Source organism: Bos javanicus, chromosome 10 (assembly GCF_032452875.1).
Source record: "Bos javanicus breed banteng chromosome 10, ARS-OSU_banteng_1.0, whole genome shotgun sequence".
NCBI lineage: Eukaryota > Metazoa > Chordata > Mammalia > Artiodactyla > Bovidae > Bos > Bos javanicus.
In genome coordinates this window covers 52,399,024-52,416,403 of record NC_083877.1, presented here as the reverse complement: position 1 = coordinate 52,416,403, position 17,380 = coordinate 52,399,024, and the positions used below count along the sequence as shown (strand labels likewise).

General features: G+C 44.2%; 1 protein-coding gene across 2 annotated transcripts in view; it reads left to right on the top strand.

The window, feature by feature from the left end:
- Nucleotides 1–17,380, top strand: part of CGNL1 (cingulin like 1) — a 169,572-nt gene that overhangs the window by 67,216 nt on the left and 84,976 nt on the right. For both annotated transcript variants that reach the window (XM_061431170.1, XM_061431171.1), the window contains 4 exons: nucleotides 152–253; nucleotides 1,630–1,778; nucleotides 7,670–7,805; nucleotides 15,481–15,693. In XM_061431170.1, the coding sequence (XP_061287154.1) occupies nucleotides 152–253; nucleotides 1,630–1,778; nucleotides 7,670–7,805; nucleotides 15,481–15,693 (600 nt within the window). The remainder of the gene's footprint in view (nucleotides 1–151; nucleotides 254–1,629; nucleotides 1,779–7,669; nucleotides 7,806–15,480; nucleotides 15,694–17,380) is intronic.

The following is a 17,380-nucleotide window of genomic DNA, read 5'->3' as shown; positions in this document are numbered from 1 at the left end:
CTGCTTTCCCCTCCCTTTTATTTGTAATTTTCTAACCACTTTGCTATAGGGTTTTAGCCAAATCCTTTTGAGAGTGTCATCCTGTTAAATCTATACAAGAAAAAAAAAATAAAGCACCTTGAACATTTAATATCTTTGCAATTGATTGTAGGCTTCTAATTCTTCATCTGAAGTCAAAGATCTCTTGGAACAGAAGAACAAGTTGACCACAGAAGTGGCTGAACTTCAGACACAGCTTCAACTGGAAGTCAAGGTACCTGTGATTTTTCTTTGTACTATTTTATTCTTTTCTGTCTTGATTGATAGAGTATTTTAAGTACCTTGGGTTGCCCAAGTGAAATGAAAACAATTTTTTTCCCAAGAGAAACTTTCTTCCCATTACTAAGCAAATTCCTGTAAATTTAATTCCTGTTTTCTGAAGACTTTTTTTTTTTGGTAAGTAACCAAAATCATGGCTGCAGATGGTGACTGCAGCCATGAAACTAAAAGATGCTTGCTCCTTGGAAGAAAAGCTATCACCAACCTAGACAGCCTATTAAAAAGCAGAGACATTACTTTACCAACAAAGGTCTGTCTAGGCAAAGCTATGGTTTTTCCAGTAGTCATGTATGGATGTGAGAGTTGGATTGTAAAGAAAGCTGAACACCAAAGAATTGATACTTTTGAACTGTGGTGCTGGAGAAGACTCTTGAGAGTCCTGTGGACTGCAAGGAGATCCAACCAGTCCATCCCAAAGGAAATCAGTCCTGAATATTCATTGGAAGGGCTGATGCTGAAGCTGAAACTCCAATAGTTTGGCCACCTGATGCAAAGAACTCATTGGAAAAGACCCTGATGCTGGGAGGGATTGAAGGTGGGAGGAGAAGGGGACGACGGAGGATGAGATGGTTGGATGGCATCACCGACTTGATGGACATGAGTTTGAGTAGGCTCCTGGAGTTGATGATGGACAGGGAAGCTGCAGTCCATGGGTTTGCAAAGAGTTGGACATGACTGAGCGACTGAACTGAACCAAAGCATGTAGAGAATGTTGGCTTTGACAGAGTAACAGAAATGCTGTTGGATTCAGATGGGCAAATTGGAAACTAAATGTATATAAAATGTCTGGACTAGGTAGTAGAAATAGCAGAATGTGATTAAGATGTGTTTGTGTTTTTCTTTTAGAAGTATTACAATTCATTAAGTGTTCAGTATTCTTTCTAGTTGTGAACTCTTATGCTTTAATTTGGAGAAGGCAGTAGCACCCCACTCCAATATTCTTGCCTGGAAAATCTCATGGATGGAGGAGCCTGGTAGGCTGCAGTCCATGGAGTCGCTAAGAGTCGGACATGACTGAGTGACTTCACTTTTACTTTTCACTTTCATGCATTGGAGAAGGAAATAGCAACCCACTCCAGTGTTCTTGCCTGGAGAATCCCAGGGACGGGGGAGCCTGGTGGGCTGCCGTCTATGGGGTCGCACAGAGTCAGACACGACTGAAGCAACTTAGCAGATGCCTTAATTGCACAGTTCCATCAGGTTGTTTAATAATCTAAATGCAGAGACATGGAGTCCATCTGAGATTCAGGATTCAGTCGGGTGACATTAGTGTACAGTGGAGGTGCTTTAACTCACACACATTTGTTTTAGAATCAGCAGAACATCAAAGAAGAGAGAGACAGGATGAAAGCAGACTTAGAAGTGTTGCAAAGCCAGCATGACAGCAAGGTGGAGGAGAGCACTGTGCTGCAGCGGCGGCTGGAGGAAAGTGAGGGGGCGCTCCGGAGACACCTGGAGGAGTAAGTGTGGGCCCAGAGTCTGAGCCCTCCCCACCCAGGCTCCTGAGCCCATGGAGCCAGATTCTTTCTGTCCGTTTAATTCTCCGCAACCTTCCAGATCTTCATAGGGGCTGGTGAATCTGCCTTTTTTCCCTCTTACCCTTGCAAAATTGTAAAACCAGTGACGTGTAGACTGGTAAGCAGAATTTAAAAATTATTTGTGCACCTCAAAGGATGTTTTATAAAATTCTAGCCCTTAAAGTGGATCTCATGGCAGGTTAAGTGAGCAGCTGGGAATCCCGAGTGTTGTATCTAGAGATACTTTAAGAGCCTGAGGCCAGTCTCTACAAAGCAATGTCATGTGACCTCCACAGTCTTCTGCGTTCAGAGTTTTATCCTGGACGATGCTGGCTTTTGTGACCAGTGTTTATACTTCTTTTGTGTCTTTAGAGAGAAAGTCAAGCCCAAACGGCCCTGCCATTTTGTTGTATTAAAATCTGTGACAGTGGATATTTTATTCATTTCAAGAGATTTAAAAGAGAAAGATTAGCAATAGATCCACCACCGTTTTTTCCCTACTTGCTCTTGTTGCAAGAGCATCCTATCTAAAGAGTCTGTGTAGATGAAAACCTGTCCACATGTAGAAATCCATGAACAAGAAACCAGAGCCTACAGTTATGTGATTGTTGGGATTCTAGCAGTGATTTAAGAACATACAAGTAAAATACCTGACCCAGTTGTGTGAGGAGAATGTCTAAATGAATGTGTATGTCATCTGAACAAATGTGGCATATACAAAGGAATACTTCGAATACCTCATGGTGAGTGTTTTATATCTGATTAAATTTGTGTGAAATACAGAATGAGCATGTATAACATGTGGGATGTCTGAATGTGTGAGCTGCATCTCAGTAAATTGTATTCTAACCTGGAAAAAAAAAATCTGTGACAAAAGGACTTGAAACGAAGGTCTGAAATGAATGGTGCAGTGAAGTCCACTGGCTGTGACAGAAGCTTTATGTGAGAGGTTAAGCAGGAGTGAAATCTAGAGGGAAATTCAAGAACAATAGGACATTGTATCATAAAAGCATTTCATTACCTTTGCCATTTTGATGGTATGGTGTGTGCTTTTAAAATATTCTTAGAGGTTAATTTCAGAAAAGAGGTTGAAAAGAAAAAAACCCTGAACTTTAGTGTAGTAAAGACTTTACTGTGTTTGAGTGTCTCCTGAGGAGGTACGGGTCAGCAGTGGACTGCTGCAGGGGCAGGGGCTCTGGGTACAATAGACATGGTATGGCATAAGCCCTCTTGGAGGAGGTCGCCATTAACCCCACCATAGAGGCCCCAGAACTTACACAGGACTGGGGAAACACACTCTTGGAGGGCACAAACAGAAGAACCTTCAGCACACCAGGACCCAGGAGAAAGGAACAGTGACCCCCACAAGAGACTGACCCAGACTTGCCCGTGAGTGTCCAGGAGTCTCTGGCAGAGGCATGGGTCGGTGGTGGCCTGGTGCAGGGCTGGGGGCACTGACTGTAGCAGTGCCTGCATGGGAGCTTTTGAAGGAAGTCGACATTATCTTCATTACCTCCACCATAGTTTGGCTTCAGGTCAAATAGCAGGGAGGGAACACAGCCCTGCCCATCAACAGAAAATTGGATTAAAGATTTTCTGAGCATGGCCCTGCCCATCAGAACAGGACCCAGTTTCCCCCTCAGTCAGTCTCTCCCATCAGAAAGCTTCCATAAGCCTCTTATCCTTCTCCAACAGAGGGCAGACAGACTGTGGTTTTCCCTCACAGAAAGCGAACCAATCTGATCACATGGACCACAGCCTTGTCTAACTCAATGACACTATGAGCCATGCTGTGTAGGGCCACCCAAGACAGAAGGGTCATGGTGGAGAGTTCTGACAAAACGTGCTCCACTGGAGAAGGGAATGGCAAACCACTTTAGTATTCTTGCCTTGAGAACCCCATGAACAGTATGAAAAGGCAAAAAGATAGGACACTGAAAGATGAACTCCCCAGGTCGGTAGATGCCCAGTATGCTACTGGAGATCAGTGGAGAAATAACTCCAGAAAGAATGAAGAGATGGAGCCAAAGCAACAACACCCAGCTGTGGATGTGACTGGTGATAGAAGCAAGGTCCAATGCTGTAAAGAGCAATATTGCATAGGAACCTGGAATGTTAGGTTCATGAATCAAGACAAATTGGAAGTGGTCAAACAGGAGATGGCAAGAGTGAACGTCGACATTTTAGAAATCATTGAACTAAAATGGACTGGAATGGGTGAATTTAACTTAGATGACCATTATATCTACTGCTATGGGCAAGAATGCCTTAAAAAAAATGGAGTAGCCATCATAGTAAACAAGAGTCCAAAATGCAGTACTTGGATGCAGTCTCAAAAATGACAGAATGATCTCTGTTCATTTCCATGGCAAACCATTCAGTATCACAGTAATCTAAGTATATGCCCCATAGAAGAAGATGAAGAAGAAGTTGAACGGTTCTGTGAAGACCTACAAGACCTTCTAGAACTACCACCCAAAAAAGATGTCCTTTTCATTATAGGGGACTAGAAAGCAAAAGTAGGAAGTCCAGAAATACCTGGAGTAACAGGCAAATTTGGCCTTGGAGTACAGAACGAAGCAGAGCAAAGGCTAGTAGAGTTTTGCCAAGAGAATGCACTGGTCATAGCAAACAACGTCTTCCAACAACACAAGAGAAGACTCTACACATGGACATCACCAGATGGTCAACACCGAAATCAGATTGATTATATTCCTTGCAGCCAAGGATGGAGAAGCTCTATACAGTCAGCAAAAACAAGATCGGAAGCTGACTGTGGGTCAGATCATGAATTCCTTATTGCCAAATTCAGACTTAAATTGAAGAAAGTAGGGAAAAACCACTAGACCATTTAGGTATGACCTAAATCAAATCCCTTATGATTACACTGCTGCTGCTACTAAGTCGCTTCAGTCATGTCTGACTCTGTGCAACCCCGTAGACGGCAGCCCAACAGGCTCCGCCATCCCTGGGATTCTCCAGACAAGAACACTGGAGTGGGTTGCCATTGCCTTCTCCAGTGCATAAAAGTGAAAAGTGAAAGTGAAGTTGCTCAGTCGTGTCCAACTCCCAGCGACCCCATGGACTGCAGCCTACCAGGCTCCTCTGTCCATGGGATTTGCCAGGCAAGAGTACTGGAGTGGGTTGCCATTGCCTTCTCCCATGATTATACAGTGGGAGTGACAAATAAATTCAAGGTATTAGATCTGATAGAGTGTCTGAAGAACTATGGACAGAGGTTTATGACTTTGTACAGGAGGCAGGGATCAAGACAATCCCCAAGAAAAAGAAATGCAAAAAGGCAAAATGGCTGTCTGAGGAGGCCTTACAAATAGCTATGAAAAGAGGACAAGTGAAAGGCAAAGGAGAAAAGGAAAGATATACCCATTTGAATGCAGAGTTCCAAAGAATAGCAAGGAGAGATAAGAAAGCCTTTCTCAGCAATCAATGCAAAGAAACAGAGGAAGACAATAGAATGGGAAAGACTAGAGATCTCTTCAAGAAAATCAGAGATACTAAGGGAGCATTTCATGCAAAGATGGGCTCAATAAAGGACAGAAATGGTATGGACCTAATAGAAGCAGAAGATATTAAAAAGAGGTGGCAAGAATAGAAGAACTGTACAAAAAAGATCTTCATGATCCAGATAATCACGATGGTGTGATCACTCACCTAGAGCTAGACATCCTGGAATGTGAAGTCAAGTGGGCCTTAAGAAATATCACTATGAACAAAGCTAGTGGAGGTGATGGAATTCGAGTTGAGCTATTTGAAATCCTAAAAGATGATGCTGTGAAAGCGCTGCACTCAGTATGCCAGCAAATTTGAAAAACTCAGCAGTGGCTACAGGACTGGAAAAGTTCAGTTTTTGTTCCAATTCCAAAGAAAGGTAATGCCAAAGAATGCTCAAACTGCTACACAATTGCACTCATCTCACACGCTAGCAAATTAATGCTCAAAATTCTCCAAACCAGGCTTCAACAGTATGTGAACTGTGAACTTCCAGGTGCTCAAGCTGGATTTAGAAAAGGCAGAGGAACCAGAGATCAAATTGTCAACATCTGCTGGGTCATCGAAAAAGCAAGAGAGTTCCAAAAAAACACGTACTTTGGCTTTATTGACTATGCCAAAGCATTTATGTGAATCACAACAAACTGAAAAATTCTTAAAGAGATGGGAATACCAGACCACCTGACCTGCCTCCTGAGAAATCTGTATGCAGGTCAGGAAGCAACAATTAGAACTGGACATGAAACAACAGACTGGTTCCAATTTGGGAAAGGAGTATGACAAGGCTGTATATTGTCACCCTGCTTATTTCAGTTATATGCACAGTACATCATGAGAAATGCTGGATTGGATGAAGCACAAGCTGAAATCAAGATTGCCAGGAGAAATATCAATAACTTCAGATATGCAGATGACACCACACTTATGCCAGAAACAAAGAACTAAAGAGCCTGTTGATGAAAGTGAAAGAGGAGAGTAAAAAAGTAGGCTTAAAACTCAACATTCAGAAAACTAAGATCATGTCATTCGGTCCCATCACTTCTTTGCAGATCTATGGGGAATCAGTGGAAACAGTGAAAGACTTTACTTTCTTGGGCTCCAAAATCACTGCAGACAGTGACTGCCACCATGAAATTAAAAGACGCTTGCTCCTTGGAAGAAAAGCTTTGACCAACCTAGACAGCATATTAAAAAGCAGAGACATTATTTTGCCAACTAAGGTCAGTCTAGTCAAAGCTATGGTTTTTCCAGTAGTCATATATGGATGTGAGAATTGAACTATAAAGAAAGCTGAGCTGCAAAGAATTGATGCTTTTGAACTGTGGTGTTAGAGAAGACTCTTGAGAGTCCCTTGGACAGCAAGGAGATCTAACCAGTCCATCCTAAAGGAAATCAGTCCCGAATATTCATTGGAAGGACTAATGCTGAAACTGAAACTCCAATACTTTGGCCACTTGATGCGAAGAACTGACTCATTTGAAAAGACTCTGATGCTGGGAAAGATTGGAGGTAAGAGGAGAAGGGGATGGCAGAGGATGAGATGGTTGGATGGCATCACGACTCAATGGATGTGAGTTTGAATAGGCTTCTGTAGTTGGTGATGGACAGGGAAGCCTGACGTGCTGCAGTCCATGGGGTCGCAAAGAGTAAGATACAACTGAGCGACTGAACTAAAAGACTTTACAAAATAAAAAAGGTAGAACAGCTGTGAGTTCAATTTGGAACAGAGGTCGGCAAACTTTTCTCTGTTAGATAATAAATGTTTTAGAGTTTATGGACCGTACTGTATGAAATTGTTCATTTCTGCCATTGTGCAAATGACCATAAGCAATACATGAATGAGCATGGTTTTGTTCCAATAAAACTTTATTTACAAAAGCAGGCAGTGGGCCAGATTGGCCCACGGGCCATAATTTGCTGACTCTCCTGGTCTGGAGTACTGAGAGTGGGGTTGGTCCAGAGTCAGGTGCCTTTAGTGAAAACATTTATCATAAAAGTTGTGCTCTATGGCCTAATTCCTTATCTTCTCTATCCAAATTCTGGTACCCTGTGGTCTCCTTTTGGGGAAGAATATCGCTGTATAACTTTTCCCATTACAATGGCTTGAGTTCTCACTTGTCTTCTCCTTGGGCAGTTAGACTGCAGGTATAGTTCTTACCAGTGCCTTTCTGGTTTGTGATATTTTGTTCAGCGCAGAACAGAGAATGGGAGGCTACTTGGGGACTTAGATGACTCTATTTGACCATCTGAAGGTCTGAAAGCAGACTGGATGAAAATAAGCAGAGACCAAGAGAATCTCTCTCATGGGTTTCCTTTTCTGCCAGGCTGTTCCAGGTGAAGATGGAACGGGAGCAGCACCAGACTGAAATCAGAGATCTCCAGGATCAGCTCTCGGAAATGCATGATGAGTTGGACAGTGCGAAACAATCTGAGGACAGGGAGAAGGGGGCTCTGATCGAGGTAAGCTGGGCCGGAGGTGTGGGGTGGGTGGGGATGGGGAGCCGTTGTCTGTTGTGTGCTGCTTGTTCTGCTGGTGAATATGGTTCCCTTTTGTGAGAGCATCACGTGTTAACTCACATGGAGTCCCAGTCCAAATCCAACAATTGTCCGCATGTTTCCGTATTTACTCCATTTTTTCTTCTGTCCGGCCGTTCAACTTTGTTTGTTTTTTAAAAATTCATCTATCTATTCATCTTAATGAACCTTTTCAAGGGAATTTACAGATAATACCACATTGCACCCCTAAGCTGTTCAACATGCATTTAAATCGTTAGATAATTTTCTTATAACTACAATACTATTATCATATCCCCTTCATGGATCACAGCCTTGTCATGGTGAAGGAGCTTGCACAACTCAGTGAAGCTACAAGCCATGCCATGCAGGGCCACCTAAGATGGATGGGTCAAAGTAAACAGTTCTGACAAGTTGTCCACTGGAAGAAGGAATGGCAACCCACTCCAGTATTCTTGCCTGGGAAATCCCGTGGACAGAGGAGCCTGGCGGGCTGCAGTCCATGGGGTCACAAAGAGTCATATACGACTGAGTGACTAACAAATGGCTACACATGGTGCACAGCAACTGTGATGTGAGCTTCCGTTTTGGTGATGTGTTTTCAGGTGGAGGCTAGTAATGAGACTCTCAGGAAAGGGAAACAGAGCACATCTTTTCTTAAAAATGTTCCTGGTGTTGCTGGCTTTCTGGTTATTTGCCTCTTTCTTGTAATGGGAGCTATATCTTCTACGGCTGCCTTTCTGCACGATAAGTTTGGACACACTGAGCTTCTCTGTGCCAAAATGGGTTTCTCTCCATCTGGAAAATTGTCCTCACTATTTTTATCAATTTCCTTTGATATGTCAGTGACATTTAAAAAATGATCTATGGTTTTTATATCAAATTAAATAGACCCCATCTCCTCATCACTTTCAGTTTATTCTTCATATCTTAATAAAAAGTGGCCAGGGGGAATCTGATAACAGATTACAGTTGTAGCCAACTTTTCCACTGGACTTGGCTTAGAATAGACTCTCAAACTCAACGAACATTAAACGCTTCTGCTTTTGAATGCTTGGAAATGCTTGAAGGCCCTGTATTTTGTGAGGCCTGCATAATGAACAAGATTTTTCAGGAAATATCTTTTAATACTGTACATTCTGTTAAATGACATTGGGCCTCTATATGGAGTCAGTATGAAAAGAGGATAGAATCATTATTAAAAAAAAAAAAAAGATTAAAGGAAAGAAAGAAGAAAGGAAGACAGTAGAAAATGCCTATTCTCTTAGGATAAGCCAGATATTAATTGACCAAGAATAGAATGACTGTGTTATTCTTAAGTAACCAACTGATGGTTTTGAATTTCTTTTTAAATTTAAGATACAAAAATAATTATAGCTCAAGTAGTCAGTCATTTCTTTGACCCTGAGTATGTTTCCCTTTGTTTTGATAAGTAAGTGAAGTCCTCAGTCGTGTCCAACTCTTAGCGACCCCATAGACTTTAGCCTACCAGGCTCCTCTGTCCATGGGATTTTCCAGGCAAGAGTACTGAAGTGGATTGCCATTTCCTTCTCCAGGGGATCTTCCCAACCCAGGGCTCGAACCCAGGTCTCCCACATTGTAGACAGATGCTGTACCATCTGAGCCACCAGGGAAGCCCAATGGTGTTTTATCCCTGACCTTTACCAAGATGCAAGTACTTAGGTATCAGTAAAATATTCTGGTTATGAAATCTTGTTGGTTTAGGGGTAGACTGCTGCTCAGAAATAACATCTCTAACATAAGTATAAGCTTATTTTAAAGTGATGTTACTGAATATTATACACAGTAAAGAAAATGATGATTCTCACCAGCTGTGTTACAATTTCTAGGCCATCTTTCTGTGGAAAAAATGATGTAATTCTTTGTCAGCTGTACGTTTTTTTGAGGGGAGGGCACACCATGTAGCATGTGAGAGCTTAGTTTCCTGACTGGGGATCAAACCCGTGCTCCCTGCAGTGGAAGCAAGGAGTCCTAACCACTGGACTGTCATGGAATTTCCATTTCTTTTCTTTCTTTTATGTTTGATTTTTGGATTGTCAGCTGTAGTTTTGATATATGACCTTTACTTGTCTTTTCAGTGAGCAAGGGCTTCTGTGGAAGCTTTTGTGCAAAGGGTCTAGATCAGCGTTTTTTCTCCTGTTGACATGGAATACCTATGGGTAGGTGGTCTGTGAAGATGTTCTGTGGACCTGTGAGTGGCTCTGGATGTTCTGGTCTGTGTCTTTCTGTGGCCCTCCTGTCAGGACCACCTCTGGCCTGTTGCTGTGAACAGCCAGCTCCCAGAGCATGCTTCCTTTTCTTCTCAACTTTCCTTGTTGTCTTTTCAGGTTCTGGGCAGGTTTCTTTGCTTCAGTTCAAACAGGTAGACCTCCTTCTAGGCACTTCCAACTGAATCCAGTACCCTTTTCACTTGCATCCAAGAGACAGAGCACAGCCACACCGCTTGCTCCTCAGCCTCTCTGGAGCATGTAGTTTTGTTGTCAGGCCTGCAGAGGCTGTACAGTGAAGGGAACCAGCATTGTTATCCAGTCTGGGTCTCATCTTGGCTCTATCACTTATATGCTAGGTGATCTTAGGCATGTTATTAATAGCATCTCAGAACTCCAGTTCTTTTTTTAATTAATAAGAACAATAGTATTCATCTCCTATGATTTTTAGAAGTGCTTAGCATAATTCTTATTATGTAGTTAGTACAAATAGTTAGTCTTTTTAGCCTAACCCCTCTACTCCTCCCCATCCACTCCCAAATATACATCTATACTAGGTCTTTATCTCTTGTGGCTTCATGTGAAGCTAGCCTGGATGTGTATAGGTTTTGAAAGGGCTGATTCTGCGTACCCAGAGTTTTCCTCTGTTTTCTTTGATGGGAGTCTGCAGACTGGCATGTGCATCTCTGGTGGACGTTTGCATATATTTTGAGATTTATATGTTTTACTCTTGTATCATTGGTGGCTCAATGGTAAAGAATTCGCCTGCCAATGCAGGAGATGTGGGTTTGATCCCTGGGTCTGGAAGATTCCCTGGAGAAGGAAATGGCAACCCACTCCAGTATTCTTGGCCTGGGAAATCACACAGACAGAGGAGGCTGGCGGGTTACAGTCCTTGGGGTCGCAAAGAATCAGACACGACTGAGTGACCAGAAAGCAGCAATATGTTTTCTCCTACTTCTTTGGCTTGATATAATTGACAGTAAAGCCTCAGAGGTGATGAAGTTTTTGAAATTTCTCTGTGCCTTTTGGTCTCTACCCTGGAAAGCTTCAAGTGCTACTCAGTGATACGGTGAGGTGTAATCTGATTGGATTTGTACAGCAGAGTCCATTTAAGCAGCAGCCCCCAGTTACAGATAACAGTGTGTTGGTGTAGAATTGACCATAAAAACTTAGTTTCTTGACATGCATTGGTGGCAGTACACAAAAGGCAACATGAAACACAGATATATCCTGGAAAAGATAAGTGTGGGAAGAGGAACTGCGTTATCGTCAGAACAATTGAGAAATGTGTGAGAGTAAGGGCAGGAAACAGGAGTAGGCTCACAAGGGCTGCTGTGAAGAAGCTGGCAGGAGGTTCCAGGAAGACCTGGAGGGGTTGCCAATAGCAACAGTGATGTGTGTGTGTGGAGGTGTTTCTAATAGCCCTGAACTGGACAGGGGAAGCCACAGGCATCTCCTTAGATAAATAGCAGAATGGGATATATTTTCATAAAATTTGCTTATGTGTTTTGTGTTTGGTGCTTTGGAAGAGTCAGAGTTGCTCTAGTTACCTGGATGATTCTCTGTAAGTTTCTTCTGAGCTTATTAATGCCTGCTAGCTAGATTCTTGAGGAACTAAGTCTTAGTCTGTGCAGTGCAGCTCCGCCCTGGAATTGCAGAGGCCCCCCTGCTTTAATGGGGCTTCCCTGGTAGTTCAGCTGGTAAAGAATCTGCCTGAAATGCAGGAGACCCTGGTTCAATTCCAAGGTTGAGAAGATCCGCTGGAGAAGGGATTGGATACCCACCCCAGTATTCTGGCCTGGAGAATTCCTTGGGGTTGCAAAGAGTTGGACACGACTGAGCAACTTTCACTTTCCCCTGATTTAATGTATGTACATGCCCTAGAGCAATGGTCCTCAACCTTTTTCACGACTGGTTTTGTGGAGACAGTTTTTCCACAGACCAGGGCAAGGTTGGGGGGTTGATTCAAGTGCATTATGTTTATTGTGCACTTTATTTCTATTGTTGGTACTTTGTGATATAATTTATAATAATTATACAACTCACCATAATGCAGTATCAATGGGAGCCCTGAGCTCGTTTTCCTGCAACTAGATGGCCCATCTGGGAGTTTTGATATGAGTTTGCAGGCAATAGATTTATTACGGTCTCTGTGGAGTCAAATTTCTCTGCTAATAATGTGTATTTGCAGCTGCTCCCCAGTGCTTAGCATCACTGCTTCAGCTCCACCTCAGATCACCAGGCATTAGATTCTCATAGGGAGTGCACAACCTAGATCCCTCACACGCACAGTTTACAGTAGGGCTCATGTTCCTATGAGAATCTAATGCCACTGCTGATCTGACAGGAGGCGGAGCTGAGGTCACAGTGCCAGTGATGGGGAGCAGCTGTAAATACAAATGAAGCTTTTTCCCATTGCTCACCTCCTCCTGCTGTGCAGCCTGCTTCCTAACAGGCCACAGACCAGCATCGGTCTGTGACCTGGGGGTTGGAGACCCCTGCCCTAGAGCAAAGGAAGGAAATTCCATTGTCAGTTATTCTTAAATTGATACAAATAGTGTCACCCCCTCATCAGTGACCCACGTCTTGAATGCAAAATAGTTTTCTCTGTTGAGACCTCAGTTCTCAGGTGACAGCCCTTCCTCCAGTTCTACAGGAGCTCCAAGAGGACAGGATGTGTATTTACTCATGAACTACCAGTGAAGGAATGGATGAGTTTAGAATTCTGACATCTCCAGACTCTTGCTGTACTGCCCATGCTAATATATGCCCAGAACAGGCCTGCTCCCAGCAATCACTGATCCACCCATCAAAAATATAAATCAGATGTGTTTTCTTTTCAAGAAATGGATAATCTTGTGAGTGAAAGTGAAAGTCGCTTAATAGTGTCTGACTCTCTGCAACCTCACGGACTATACAGTCCATGGAAATTCTCCAGGTCAGAATACTGGAGTGAGTAGCCTTTCCCTTCTCCAGGGGATCTTCCTGACCCAGGAATTGAACCAGGGTCTCCTGCATTGTGGGTGGATTCTTTACCAGCTGAGCCACAAGGGAAGCCCAAGAATACTGGAGTGGGTAGCCCATCCCTTCTCCAGTGAATCTTCCTCACCCAGGAACCAAACTGGGATCTCCTGCATTGCAGGCGGATTCTTTACCAACTGAGAGAGACAAGCAAATAGAATCTAGATATAAGGATTGTAGAGTAAAAGTATTAAGTACTGTGAGAAGCACAGCTAAAATGAGGTTGGGTATTCAGGAAGGGGATTCAAGGAAGACTTCTTGGAGTAGGTCATACAGTGTCTGAGTCTTGAGAGGTTTTCTGAAAGACAGAGACAGATGGGACCAAGATGGGTGAGGGATCCCCCTGACAGAAGATACCTTGTGGATGATGGCATAGACTGCAGGTGAGAAATTGGAGGTGGGGGAGCTGTTGGGTGGCTCGTGCAAACCACCTGGGCCGGAGGTGAGGAGAGCCTAACCCTGGAGAGGGGAAGGAAAGGGTCTAAGATGTTACAGAACTATTTAGTCACGAGGGACAAGGATGAGAAGGATCAAGGTCGTTGCCAAGCTCCCTAGCCTGTGAGCTCCCGAGCAGGTGCTGATGTCCCTGAGAGTAATGAACAAAGGGAGAAGAGAGGAAGGGACTTGATGAATCCACTGAGAGACATAAGCCTCCGTAGGTGCCTGAGGGACATCCACATGGCCGAGTCTTGCAGGTCTGAACTCAGATAAGAGTTGGAGGTAAAGGTTTGGGAGTTATTTATGTAGAATTAATAGTTGGAAAACAAAACAAAACTAGGGGAACTTGCCAAAAAAGAATGAAGAATGTGAAGTCACATTCTTAGGGATCATCTTAGCTTTTTAGGAAGAGGGAGGGAAAAGCCAGAAAAGATTGTCACAGAAAAAGTGGCCCAAGGGAAGAAAACAGGAGCATGTAGTATCTTTGAGCTGCAGGGGAAAGAGAATTCTAAGGGTACGAGTACAGAGGATCAAAGCTTGTGTGAGCTCAGCTGCTCAGTCATGTCTGATTCTCTGTGGCCCCATGGACTGTGGCCCTCCAGGTTCCTCTGTCCATGGGATTTTCCTGCAAGAATACAGGAGTGGGTTGCCATTTCCTCCTCCAGGGCATCTTCCCAATCCAGGGATTGAACCTGCGTCTTCTGGACTGGCAGGTGTGTTCTTTACCACTGAGCCAGCTGGGAAGCCCCAAAGAGGATCAAAGGAGAGTAAAGAAAAGTGAAGACTGAGCAAAGGCCTTTGGATGTTGAGATGAAGAGGCCAACCTTGGAGGGAACAGGGGTAGTAGAGTAGGAGCAAAAGCCATTTGCAAGAGATTAAGGGTGATCAAGAAGTACACACAGTGAGTAGAAATTATACTTTCAAAAGTTTGGTGGAAAGCTTGGTTTTTTATGTGTGTGTTTTGTTTGTTTTTGCCCTTGACTGAGAGGATTCTTGTCCCCTGAGGAAAAGGACATAGATGCAAGGAAACAGAAAGGAACAAAATGACAAGAAAAAAAAAAAAAAAAGACGACTGATCAGTAAAGACTTGGAGCAGGCTCGTGAGGAGGAAGCTGGCTGTCTGTGAAGTGGCTTGGGGCAGGGAGGAGGCCTGGCATGCAGAGGAGCTAGGTGGTCAAGCCCAAGTCCTGGCTGAGTGCACAGTAGGGACATCTGTGGAGCAGGGGGAGCCTGAGCTTGAGGGTTGCGGAGCAGGTCTGATAAGGAACGGTGACCTGAGAGGAGTGCCCAGCTTAGGCAGGACACAGTTATGTTGAGGTGATGCCACTGGTAGTGGAACTTGCTGCCCCAGTTTGGTGACTTTGCTCGTGAGCAGTGAGGTTATGAGGCAGGGAAGGTGGGGAATGTGTGACTGTTATACCTGCTCAGAATGGAGCAGAGGCATCCTGAGGACTTGGGCTGTGGGCTCAGAATGGAACCGAGGCATCCTGAGGACTTGGGCTGTGGGTTCAGGGTTCCAGGGGTGGAGTAAGAGGCCAGCAAGTCTGCAAGTGCCCCCCACCTGCCCCCGCCAATGAAGCAATAGCTCGTGAAGGCCACTAGCAGGGACTGCAGACCATTGCACTGAAGTGAAGTGAGATGGAAAACACAGGCCTTGCACCTCAGAGCGTCGAGAATGGAACCAGTTTCTCTTTTCTCCCTCAAATTAAATCTCAGGAAAGCTAAGATAGTGGAATCAAGGGATACGGTGGCTTGTGAGAAGGGGAAGAGAAAGAGAGGACAGGGGCTAAGCCAGTATGTAGCATGCGGGGGAGAGAATAGGGAGGTCTGGTGAGGGTGTGACCGTGAGTGCGGGGGCCGAGGTGGAGGCGCCTGGCCGCTCAACAGAACGCTTGTATCCTCACCTCCCCACTCGTGTGTTCTCTCTGCAGGAGCTCCTGCAGGCAAAGCAGGACCTTCAGCATCTGCTCATTGCCAAAGAGGAGCAGGAAGACCTCTTGAGGAAGCGGGAGCGTGAACTCACTGCGCTAAAGGGAGCCCTGAAGGAAGAGGTTTCCAGCCACGACCGGGAGATGGACAAGCTGAAGGAGCAGTATGACGCTGAGCTGCTGGCCCTGCGGGAGAGCGTGGAGGAGGCCACTAAGGTGGGTCCTGGCCAGAGGGGGCAGGCAGGGCACAGAGGAGGCCCAGGACCACCTCGCTCAAACCTGTGTCCGTTGTTGGCCTTCCTTTTCATGACGGAGTGAAACTCAGTTTCATCCCATCATTGATCCAGAAGATGAAAAGTGAAAGTGTTTGTCACTCAGTTGTGTCTGACTCTCTGAAGCTCCATGGACTGTAGCCCACCAGGCTCCTCTGTCCATGGGATTCTCCAGGCAAGAATACTGGAGTGGGTAGCCATTCCCTTCTCCAGGGGATCTTCCTGACCCAGGGATTGAACCTGGATTCTCCTGCACTGCAGGCAGATTCTTTACCATCTGAGCCACCAGGGAAGTCCTGTTGATCCGGACCCTGTTCCCAAACAGTAAACTCAGCAGTTATGCTGTTGACCACCCTTAAGTCCATAAATAAAAAATTTAAGGACACTGCTTAAAATCTCTGGCACGTGGTGAGATATAGAGGCCCAGAAGAACCCTTCCAGGATTCCTAGGGCATTGCTGCCCTTGCTGATGGGGCAGGATTGCAGACAGGACCTGTGTTTCTGGCATCCTTCCCCCCACCCCACTCTGTTCTTTCTGACTTGTGAAGCCTTTTGTTAGATGATTCAAGTTCTTTTCTTAGTACAGTTACAAGAGGGTTAATGAGCTGAATTGCCCAAACCTTTGTAAGATAATTTTTCTCTTAATTGAATTCTTGGCTCCTACAAATGGATTCTAAATTATTTTGAGGTCTTTGGTGTGGGCCTTGAATTGGCTGATTATGAAAAGGGGGAAATGAAGGGGAAAATGTTTTGAAATGTCATGCCATCTTTAGGGAAAGAGGGGAATTACACAGTGTAAATTTTTTATGTTCTCTGCCATATATAGGTTAAAGATGATGAAGAAAGAACTCTTGATATTGTTTATTCTGTGGTGATTACAGTAACAGCTCAGGGCTGGTCAGTCCTTTCTCCCCTACACTCCATAGTGATTCACTGATCTTCAATTACAGCACAGTAATTGCAGATGACAAGAAGTAAAAAATGGATTTGTTTGTGTAACAGTAAAATGTTTGGGAAAAATAGTTCGGGTTTATTATAACTGAGGTAGTTTAAGAAAAAAGCCTCTTGTTCATTTGCCTGTCTTAACTTTTTGAGATTTGATTTCGTTTGAGGGAGAAAAATGAAACTGATTTAATTTTCAGTGCTTTGCAGGGACATATCTGTTTTTTCCATCTCATTTTCTTTCTGTGCAGCAGCCTGGTGTCCTTGCTCTTGGCCTGTATGTGGTGCTGCTTTTTGGGGAACACGCCAACAGGCTGCTGAGTAAAATGATTTTCCTTTGGACCCAGCACGTCTTTATTATCTTCAGACCTGACATCAAAGCTTGAGTTAACATGGCTTATTCATTGAAGGGTAGTTGAGAATGATATTTGGCAGGTTTGTGGTGTTTTGACTCTAAGGAAAATTAAACCTACAGCACACATAGGATGCAGGAGACTTTATTGGAAGCTTCTAGGTCCTTTGCTGTCACACGTTATAAGCAGGGAAGGGAATGATGGTAGGTGAGGAAGTATCTTTGTTGTATGGGAATGAGATAATCTGTAAAGATTTAGGCTCCTGGCTTTTAAGCACTGCTTCACATTAACAAAAAAGGATCACACAGACCAAATACAGGCCATCCGCAAGCTGAC